Source organism: Leptonychotes weddellii, chromosome 11, assembly GCF_054177405.1.
Source record: "Leptonychotes weddellii isolate Sample4059 chromosome 11, ASM5417740v2, whole genome shotgun sequence".
NCBI lineage: Eukaryota > Metazoa > Chordata > Mammalia > Carnivora > Phocidae > Leptonychotes > Leptonychotes weddellii.
The window spans coordinates 40664196-40674984 of NC_138379.1; the positions used below are offsets into that span (position 1 = coordinate 40664196).

Below are 10789 nucleotides of genomic sequence, written 5' to 3' on the forward strand. Positions count from 1 at the left end.
CGCAAACAATGAATCATGGAACACTACATCAAAAACTAATGATGTAATGTATGATGACTAACATAACATAAAATAAAATTTTTAAAAAATTCACAAATATTAACCAAAGGCCTCCTGCGTACCAGGTCTTGAGGCAGGTCTGTGGGAAAAACTCCAAGATGGACAAAATTTTACCAATGAGGACTCTCCTCGCAGACATGTGTGCATACTGAAAAAGCACATTGCAACCTAATAGTCAAAGGGCCCTGCTTAGTGGGGGAAATCCCTAGTTCCTACAAAGAACACTGTTAGCTGGAGGTGCGTCCCAACTGCAAAACACAGACATGTGTTAAGTGGGGCACTCAAAATGATAGAATAAATATGTACTGCTTCGTATAACTTCAGATTTGAAGGAGGGAGGTAGAAACGTATGCATACTGTGTGGAGTGGAGGACAAATTGGTGTGAATATTTTTTAAAACAGGAGGCTTTGATGAAATGCCAGGATATTCAGACTGTATTGCATGCTGCTCCCAGACTGGCGGGGGGGAGGGGGGAGGAGGGTGCACCATCACACCCCCTGGCTATTGGGTTCTTTGGGGGAAATGCCAGCAAGACCCCTCTCGGAGGCCAAGTGCACATAGATCAGCATTCCCATGGTCGGCTGTTCCCACATCTGAGCCCCTGTGCTCACCTCACTCTCTGCGAAGCATTTATGCATTTTCCAAATGAGGAACATCAAGGATAACAAGAGAGATGTCCATTGATGCTAGGAGAGAAGAAATTTTCAAGAGTATGAGGAGACTGCCCGGAAGAGAGCCGAGAGCAGAGCCAACCCTGCCTGTCCAGGATAACTGGCTCTGATTTGTGGGGTCTAATTTGATAATCTGATGCAAGATGAGTAACCCACTCAAAAAAGAACCTATTTGCAGAGCACGTTTCCCAGGGAGCACGGCTAATTCTGCCAAAGACTTTCTCCACACGCAAGGAGGAGGAGTCCTTGACTTTCTCCCGCTCCGATCCCCAGTTGCTGTCAAGAAGTCCGACTTCAAGAACCTTTTGTACTGAAAAGAAAAGACTATAATCGGGTATTTCGTTATGGCTCCAGAATAAAACACCTTTTCATTTCCATGTCATATGAAGGAGCGAATGTGGAATTGTCCAGTTCTGATGGACTGACAAAGCCTTGTGTGGGCCCTGGAAGTTCATGATTCTCAGTTTATGGCAGCCAGCACACCCCCCTTCTTCCTGCTCATCCCCCAGAGATCAGGAGCCAAGAGCAGGTGGTAGGGGTCAGGTCCCCACTATTCAGACCTGAGTAAGATTTTTAAATTCATTATCCAACATTTATATGGTGCTTTCTAGGGACCAGATAGTATCGTAACTGCTTTATAAATATTACATAACTCCCCACAACCATGCTAGCGGGTACTTTAATTATTCTCCTTTTACAGATGAGGAAACTGAGGCACAGAGAGATTAAGTCATTTGTCCAAGGACAAATCTAGGAATTCTGCCTCTGGGAGCCATGCTTTAAACCACCATCCCATGGTGCCTTTGTCTTGCCTCTAGAAAACCAGTGGAGGGCTGCAATGGGCATTTGGGGCTGGAGTCTCCCTGCCAAGCCAGTCACTGGTGTGTGTGAACTGCCCGGATTCCTGCCTCCTCAGCGAGCTCCCTCCAGCCACCCTGCTATCTCCATAACCCCCCTTCACCTTTTTTTTTTTTTTTTGGTACTTGACATTGCCATCACCCCATCTTCGGTCCAGTGGACCTTCACAGCAAATCCCAGGCAGACTCTCACTCAGGCACTGGTGAGTCTCCTTTAAGAAAAATAGATGCCAAAGCACTTATTGAATAAATATAGTGTTGAATATTCATAATACAGAAAGACCACTTTCCTCTACAAAAAGACTTAATCTCAGAGTTTTTTAACTAGTGTTAACATCCCACCCATGCTTTGAAGTCTTTGATTACTAATCATTAACTACTTAACCTGAAAACTCCCAAGCCCACTGTGCTTAAAGCCAAAGACCCACCGGGCCACTTGCCTGTGGAAAATTAATTGGAAAGGATAGTGGAACAGGAGCTCTGAAATAAGCAGAGAAGACTGCGGAATGCTGGAGTCTGTCCACACAACCTCCTCTGAACACCTTGGTGGTAAACCTGAGAGCAGCCTGAGCTCAGCCCAGATGCTCCTCAGGTCAGGAGTGCAAACGACAAGCCAGGCCCAATCCTTCCCTGACAGAGGGTGACAGCTGGTTTGGGGTCCCTGAACTGGCATTGCTAGCAGCTGCAGCACCTGGGAACTTAAAAAGGCCCATCTCGGGGCCCCATGGCAGAGCCAGAAGTGATCCGTAGTAAGTAAGCCCTCCAGGGACTCCGTCTAATCTGTTTACCCAGCCTACACCCCAGGAGGAGCGGGGCAAGTTAGGAAACCTCTAGCTGCCCCAGGCACATAGTTGGGGAAACTGAGGCAGAGAGGGGGTGCCTGCCTGCAGGATCTGGGCTCAGCTCCCCGGTGCCTCAGCCTAAGGGGCTCCTGGACCACGGCTCCCCAGGCCCCACTGTGCACATCGTCAGTGCTCCATGGCAAGACACAAATCCAGAGGCAAGGCTGGGAGCAGAGTCCCACGTTCTTTGCTTCCACCCACACGCCTCTCGTGCCCTTCCTAGTGACTACTCCAGAGAGGCCCAGAAGGAGAAGAACTAGGCTGGGGGCTGGGAACCCACCTCTAGGAATTATTATTAGCCTCCTTCATTCTATACATTCAGCTTTTGATTTTTTTAATGCTGTTTCCATATTTCATTTGGTTTCCATTCCAATTAAGCTCTCTGTGTGCTGGAGCATCTCTCCTGCCAGGTTTAATTGCCCTTATTTAAATTCTTTAATTAAAAGTATTGTGTGTTTCCAGATCCTGTAGTTGTATGTATTACACAAATAATTTAGATGACTGGACTGGTAAACTGAGAGCCTGTGCCCTCCATGGAGGGCGGGGCCGGCCCCTCAGAGCGGGGGGTCTGGCCCAGGGGCTGCTGACGGGGCCCCAGCTGTGAGGACCAGAGCCCGCACAGGGCCTCCCTGCTTCCTTCCTTCCTGCAACCCTCCATGCTCCACACGGCGGCCAGGGTGGCCCACCTAACACGTCAGTCCGACCCTGCAGTGGCTGTCCCTCGCACCAGGTTAAAAGCCAAAGCCCATTCAGTGGCTGTGAGTCCCCACACAACCTGCCCCTTCCTGGAGGACCTCTCGGGCCTCATCTCTTTCTCCCACCCCACGCCCGGGCTACACCCCGGCCTCCGTGCCATTTGCTGAACTCACCAGGCCTCTGCAGCTGTGGGAGCCTTGCTCTGGGGCACAGGGTCTGTCCTCTCCTCCTTCGTGCCTTCACTCAGCCCTCCCCTTCCCGGTGAGGATCATCCTGACCACTGTTACGGTTGCTGCCTGCTCACCACCATTCCCCAGCTCCCTTTCCCAGTTGTGTGAGGCCATGCGGGCTGCTAGAACACAAAGGCCATAAACCGAGAGGCTTAAACGACAAACATTTATTCCTCATAGTTCTGAAGCCTGGGGGGTCCAAGATCAGGGTGGCAATGGGTAGTGTGTGCTGAGACCCCCTCTTCCTGGTCTGCACGTGTGCACCTTTCCACCCTGTCCTCACACGCCAGAGGCAGACATCATCTCTCATGTGTCTCTTCTTATAAGGGCACTAATCTAATTCACGAGGGCTCCACCCTCATGACCAAATGACCTCCCAAAGGCCCCACCTCCAAATATCATCACACTGGGGATTAGGGCTTCAACATGGGAATTTTAAGGACTCACATTCAGCCCAGAGCACTGCCTACATTCTTTGCTTTCTAACACGCCAGAGAATTGACTTTTTGCTCCCCTTTCTGGAATATCGTCTCCGTAAAGACAAAGATCTTTTCCTGCTTAGTCACTCATGTATCTCCATGACCTAGAACTGTTCCTGGCACACAGTTGGCTCTCATTAAATCTCAGATGGATGGATAAATCATGTATCTGCAAAGAGCCCTCAAAGGAACTAGCCCCCCAGAGCCCCTGAAGCCCATCAAAGATGACCTTCCTCCACCCCAGGCACTGAGCGGTCGAGACCGCTACTTTGAGACGGGCACGGGGTGGGAGAAATGGTGTGGTGGGCCTAGCCATGCATCGTAGTGACAAGCAGTGAATGGGGCTGCCAGCCTGGTTCCAGCACCTACTTGACCGTGTGACCCTCGGCCTGTGTCCCAACCTTTCCGAGCCCCCGTCTCCAATTCTGTGAAGGGGGGATAAGTGCCATCTGCAGCTGTCAGGGTTCTCCTGAGGAATACGTGAGATTGGGCATGTAGGGCATCTGACCCGGCGCACGGTACCTGGGAAATAAGGGCCGACTCTTATCAGCTCCATCTCCAGGCAGAGCCCGCAGTCAGAGCTGCAGATCACACCACCAGGCTGCTCCCGAGGGTGCTGAGCTCACCAGGAAGGGATCGAACGGAGGAAAGGAAGGCTCCCTTGCAACTCTGGTGAAGGGAATGGGCCCAGAGAGCGGGCGAGAGCCCGGAGGTTATTGAGTGAGGCAGGCCGAGGGCCGAGAAGGAAGGCAGGAGTGGGCAGCACCCAAAGTGGGCTGCCTCCTCTTCCCACAGCCTGGACGTGTTCCCAAGACACATTCCAGGGCTGCTCAATGAGGCCTCCGAGCAGGCCTTCCTCTTCTGCTCTAGAAGATTCTCCTCTTGGAGCCCCTAGGGAGGGAGCTCGCCTTGACCGCATACTTCACCCTCCCTGACAGGCCCAGACACTCTCATCACTGAGGCCGCATCTCCTTCACAGCTCTTGGCCTCGCTCTGTTTCTTCCACATCCTGCCCAGAGGCCACATGGGCTGTTTCTGCCCCAGGGTCACCACACTTCCTGTCTCCAGGGTCCTGAGGGCCAGGATAGGGCCTGGGAGATGTCATAGTTGAGTCTCTGAAGGAACACTTTCCTTCTCAGAGATCTCCCTCTCTCTCAGGCTTGGCAAGGTGCCCTGTGGAAGGTGTAGAATGTGCCCGACTCGTGGCAGGAAAGGAGAGGCTGCGGCCTTCTCTGTTTCGGACAGGTTTCTCCAGGTTCAGTGATCTGGGGGTGGCCGAAGCAGCCCGGCCCCTGAGGAAACGCTGAGAAGTCAGGCCTGAGCAGAGCGAGTAGGCACTGGGTCTGGCCCCCATCCTGCCTGTCGTGCACTTTTCCAGAGCCCCCGTCTGATACCTTGAGCAGCCTTACATCCTCTTGTTGTTTTAGAGCTGATGAAAGGGTTTCCCATGACTCCTTCCGCTCGTCCTCCGGTAATCAGGACGGAAATGATCATCTGGTCCTAGACACCATGGAACCAGGGGGTGGAACGGCTCACCCACGGCCACCCGCTGACGAGCAGGAAAGCAGCATTGCTGGTCAGCACCCGCCCTGCCCATCTCCCCGCCAGGAGGGCCGGCAGGCCTTGTGAATTAGAGCCGGGCTGGTCTCACCCGCGCCCTGCCTCAGCTCCACTCCTAGCAACGTGGGCTGAGGCACACTGCCGGCTGGTGGGGATGTCAGCGGGCCAGGGGGCCGGCCACACATGTGCCAAGGACGCAGCAGTGACGTCACCCAACCCAGGAGTGGGCAGCAGACATGCTCAGGCCAGAGGAATGGAAACCACAGAAACCTGGGCCAGGCAGAGCGATGGGCCGGCAATGTCACAAGGAATGTACCTGGGTCCAGAGGTCCAACTTTTGAGGGACAAGATGGGGACACACAGCTTCCAGGGGACAACTTGGGGCTGTCATCCCATCGTCATCCCAGGAGTATGGTGTGGCCGCCAAAAGTGCCGATTCGTTGGCTATGTTGAAGGAGCCTATCGTCCTGTGGAAATGAGCTGGTGGCCCTCTGCTTGGCAGTCAGAATAACTGGAGTTGGTCCAAAGGAGGGCAGCCAGGATGGAGAAATTATACAAAATTGTTCCACACGGAACTGGGTCAGTTTAACCTAGAAAAGCATAGAACTCAGAGGACATGGGCCTCACCTTCCCTTATTGGGAGGGAAAGGGTGGAGAAGCAGGAGCAGACCCAAGTGTGGGAACCTCAGGGGACAGTCTGGGACACCTTGCTGGATGCCCCCAAGACAAGGATTTTAGTTCAGTGGGAGAGGAGAACGCTCCTGGGCAGAGCAGCTTGGGAAAGAAAGCGCTGATTCAGGAGGGCTGCGTGTGTCATCCCTAGAGGAAGCCAAGCAGAGCCGGAGGCCCCGGGCTGAAGCAGAGGCCATTCAGGTTGCCGATGAGAGCAGGAGGGTCGGCCTTCAGAGCCTCTTTCACTTGGGGACTCCAGGGTCCTTTCTGAGCCCCTGTCGGACGGCCTCTCGTTCCTCCGCCCCTGCAAGGCCTCCGCCTGCGGGTGTCTCTCGGGCTGAGCCTGTGGTCCCCAGATGAGCTCGCTGTTTGGGTTTCCCCTTTGCTTTGTTGTCTGTCTGCTCTTGGGCGCAGTGAGTGACTGCTGGCCTTGGGACACAGCAGGAGAGACCTGCTTTCTTCCCTTGAATACTCTGAAAGAGATTTGCTGGGCCATCTCCCACACACTGGAAATTGGGATTTCCCTTCCTCCTCCCCGACATACATACAGACACACTCCTGCTCCCCTTTGCCATCCAGCTTCTCACCACCTGCTTCCCTCACCCACTGGTCAAGTCCCTTCTGAGGGAGCTACATCTTTTAAAATTTTTTTTAATTGAAAAATAACACACATACATAAAAAACACGCACAAATATAAATGTTCAGCTCAGTGATTTAAAACAAAGCAAACACCTATGTTGCCGGCAGCCAGGTCGGGAAGGAGCGCACCACCAGCACCCCAGAACCCCCTCTCTGGCCTCCTCTCCCTCATTTTCCCCCTCCCCCCTCCCCAGAGATCACCCCCATCCTGGCTCTAACAGTGGTCCTATGTTGCCTGTTTGGCGAGTGTCTGTCAGTGGAATTCTGTGTGTATTCTCTGCCTGGCCTCTGGTGCCAACATGCTTATCTGGTAGGTTCATTCATACTGAGCGGAGCTCTATCTGTGTATTTCCGATGCTGTGCATTATTCCAGCATGTGACTAACCCCAGGTTATTGACCCATTCTACTACTGATGGACGTCTGGGCTCGCGTCCGGGCTGGAGCTTTTACAAACCATGTTTCAGAAGCACTCAGGTGCTTGTCTTTGGTGCACACATTTCTGCTAGATACACACCCGGGCGTGGCAGTGTGGGCTCTCAGGGATATGTGTGTCCGGCCACAGTAATTTCTGTCAGCTTCTGAGCTCACTGTGAGAACTGAGTCTCACTGTTCTCTTGACACGTGTCATTTGGCACCACGGGGACAGTGGGAGCAGACTGGGGATGCCCCCTTACAGTAGAAGTGTGCAGTCTCCGTCCCTCCCAGCGTGCTGTTCACTGGGGCGGGCGTGGGCTGCGGTCATAAGAGGCAGGGGCCTCCCTCTCCCTGTTGCCAGGCCTGCTCGGGGCCACTCCAGAGTGAGACAGCTGCACCACACCCCTGTCCTATGACCCATCCCCTCTCACCTCTGCCGGTCGTGACAGCCAACATTTACCGATCATCTGTTAGGCACCAGGCTTTTTGCTGGATGTTGAGGGCACAGAAATGGCTAAGACCTAGAGCTGTCAGTGTAGAGCGAGGGAAAGACCAGGAAACAAGTCATTCCGCCGGCAGTCCGTGGTGCCGGGTGGAGCAAGCCCGGGGTGAAGAGCACCTCGCCGGCTGCGCGGACTGGAGGAGAGGAGGTGGAGGTGGGGGTGAGGTGGGAGGTGAGAAGGCTTCTGGAGGAGATGGAGCAGGAGCTGAGCCTTGAAACATGACTGTGGCTTGGCCTGACCTCGACCCCCACCACAGGACACAGCTCGCTCAATACCAGGAACCCTGATGTAACGCAAGGAGGTTTAGACCACCACGAGGAGTTTGGTACGGCCGCGTGAAAGTTGTGGGAGCTGAGGGAGGAGATGAGGCCATGAAGGCCTTCGGGGCCTCACTTGGACGTGAGCTCTGTCCTCTAGGCCAAATGTGCATTTTAGAGAGATCGCTCTTCCCTGCGTCTGGAAGTCAGAGGGGGATCAGCGAGGAGGCTGATGCAGATGTCCAAGTGAGAGAAGATTAGTGGCCTGACCCGGGTAGGTGTGATGTGAGAGCCATAAGGACCCCAGCCCATGGTTGTGGGAACAGGCCCTGGCCCCTAGGCTGGGAGCTATAGGAGCAAACCAGCCTGCCACACCCCAGCCCAGTAGACGGAAGTCGGGCTAGGGTGTCTCCATCCCGACAAAGATCTAGGACCCTGTGAAGCAAACTGACGCACACATTCAGTCTTAGGGAGGAGACGGACGTACCAGAGGAGGGGAGCCTGGGGCTACATGGGAAAGCTGGCCCCTCACCCCTCCTGGAGCCTCTCTGGTTCCAGGGCATCCAGACACACTGATAATCCTGCCCCCCCAACCTCTGGGCCCGAGGTCCCCCACATGTCCCCACGTTGCCTCTCTTCCCTCTGACTGCCCTCTCCGCCCTGGCTCCTAGGGAGGCCCCATCCAGAACCGCAAGTCCAAGCGCTGCCTGGAGCTGCAGGAGAACAGCGACTCGGAGTTTGGCTTCCAGCTGGTATTACAGAGGTGCTCGGGCCAGCACTGGAGCATCACCAACGTCCTGAGGAGCCTGGCGTCCTGACCCCGCCGGGAGCCGCCCCCGCCCGCCCCTTTGCTACTGTGTAGCACCTGCTGCCTGCTGTCCGTGTGGGGTTGTTTGGAGTCGGGGGGAACTGGCTTAGTGGGAGCCCCCCCAAAAAAGAGCTTTTTATTTCCTATGCGATTTTCATGGAGTTTATAGAAAGGTGCCGAATGATGGGTGATGGTGTAATATCATAAACTATTTTGCAACTGTAAATAGGGGACAAATGGAAAATATTTATAACTGACAATAAAACACTATTGATTAAGAAAAGGGTTTCTGCGGTCACTTGGGGCTCAGTGCAGATTCCTGCCTGGTTCCTCAGAACTTGGAGTTCGTGTCCCTGTTTGCTCTTCCTGCTCCTCGTCCTCAAGAAAGGAGGCTCCAAGAAGTCCCCGCCAACAGTGGGAGCTTGTGCAAACCGCCAGCTTTCTCCCTTAGGCCCAGGGTGCCAAGAAGGGCACTCTGACCTTCCAGGTTCCTTCTGCCTCCGCCACAGCACCTGCGTCCTCTGGAGAAAGCATCCCTGGAGAGGGTGGTGTTGCTCGCTGGCCACTGGACCATCCGCTGCAGGGCTTCAGGCTTCAAGCTGCGCTGCCCTCCCCTGACGTCACCTCTCTCACCTCCCAACGCGGTCCCCTGCTCAGGCCCCCAGCGATGACCCTCACCCACAGATGCCCCCAGCCAGTGGCTCCTTCCAGGAGTCACCGTATATTTGTTTCTGGGGGCTGTCCTATCAAAGGGCCACAGACTGGGTGGCTTCGACAACAGAAATTCATTCTGTCCTGGTTCTGGAGCCTGGGAGTCCAGAGTCAAGGCAAGGGCGGAGTTGGGTCCTTCCGAGTGCCGTGAGAGAGCATCTGGTTGAGGTCTCTCTCCTGGCTTCTGGTGGCCTCAAATGTTCCTCGGCTGCAGGTGGCCATGTGCCTCCTGTGTCTTCATGTCTTCTTCCCTTTGTGTGTGTCTGCCTCATGGTCCACATTTCCTGTTTTTATAAGGACACCAGTTATCCTGGAGTAGGGCCCACCGTTGTGACCTCATTTAACTGGATCACCTTTGTAAAGACTATGTTTCCAAATCAGGTCACATTCTGAGGCACTGAGCGGTGAGGACTTCTGAGCTTTTGGGGGGACACAGTTGAACCCATAACACATGGCTTATTCAGTTATGGCTCCAAGTCATCCCTCTGGGCCCAGCCTCAGGAGACCAGTGACCCTCCGAGTAGAACCGTCTTTCTTGGAGCCTGTTACCCAATCTTCTGTCCCTCCAATAGCTTCCCAGTCCCAAGAGGCCTTCCTCGGGTTGGGGGTTCCTGTGTTTAGTTAGAAGGACACCCCCAGCACCACCCCCAGCACCACGTCCAACCCTCTAGCTCATAGCAGAGCAACAGTGACTGACGGGCTGTAAGACTCAGGGGAGGAAATGCTTCCTGGACAACTTTCAGCCCCACTCAGCCCCTCAAGCTTTCCGGGACCTCTTTCCCAGGGGCCTGCAGCCCCAGCACCTGCCTGTTTGGGATCAGTAATCTATAACTGAACACTGAGTGAACACAGAGACACCTCCTGTGCCTGTGGGGCCCCCAGGGGAGAGGGGCCTCCTGTCTTGGCCACCCGGCACCCCAAGGACCCCATCCAGCACAGGCTTCACCCTGGAGGGGCCACGGGGCCTCCCCAGGCTGCCCCCATAGCCTCCCCTTCAGCCTTATCTTTAACTCCCACCACAGAACAGAGGGTTCCTACCCTCCGGGAGGTGGACCCAGGAAACAGGACCCTCAAGAGGGAGTTTTAGGCACTGCCTTTGCCATGCTCGCGAAGCGGGGGCTCCCGTATCACTACCCCCTACTGACTCCTCCACCTCATTCAGACAGACGCCTCCCCGTCGTGGCCACCCACCACCGCCGTGATTCTGAAGTCACCACCTACCAGGGGTCCCCTCGTCTCGTCCCCTGGCTCTCAAGCTCCACCTGCAACTCCTGAGCCAGAAACAGTCAGGATTTTAACAAGGGGTCCGGGTATTTCTGATTCCCTGCTGAAAGCTGAGAGCCCTGCTCCGCACCAGCCTGGATCAGGTCCCACGTGCCCTCCTTCC

General features: G+C 54.6%; 1 protein-coding gene across 2 annotated transcripts in view; it reads left to right on the forward strand.

Annotated features, from left to right (window-relative positions):
• GALNT18 (polypeptide N-acetylgalactosaminyltransferase 18) overlaps window positions 1-8974 on the forward strand; it is a 311471-nt gene extending 302497 nt beyond the window's left edge. For both annotated transcript variants that reach the window (XM_081798606.1, XM_081798604.1), the window contains one exon: window positions 8555-8974. In XM_081798606.1, coding sequence (XP_081654732.1) covers window positions 8555-8701 — 147 coding nt within the window. In that variant the 3' untranslated portion in view covers window positions 8702-8974. The remainder of the gene's footprint in view (window positions 1-8554) is intronic.
• The last annotated feature ends 1815 nt before the right edge of the window (window positions 8975-10789 follow it).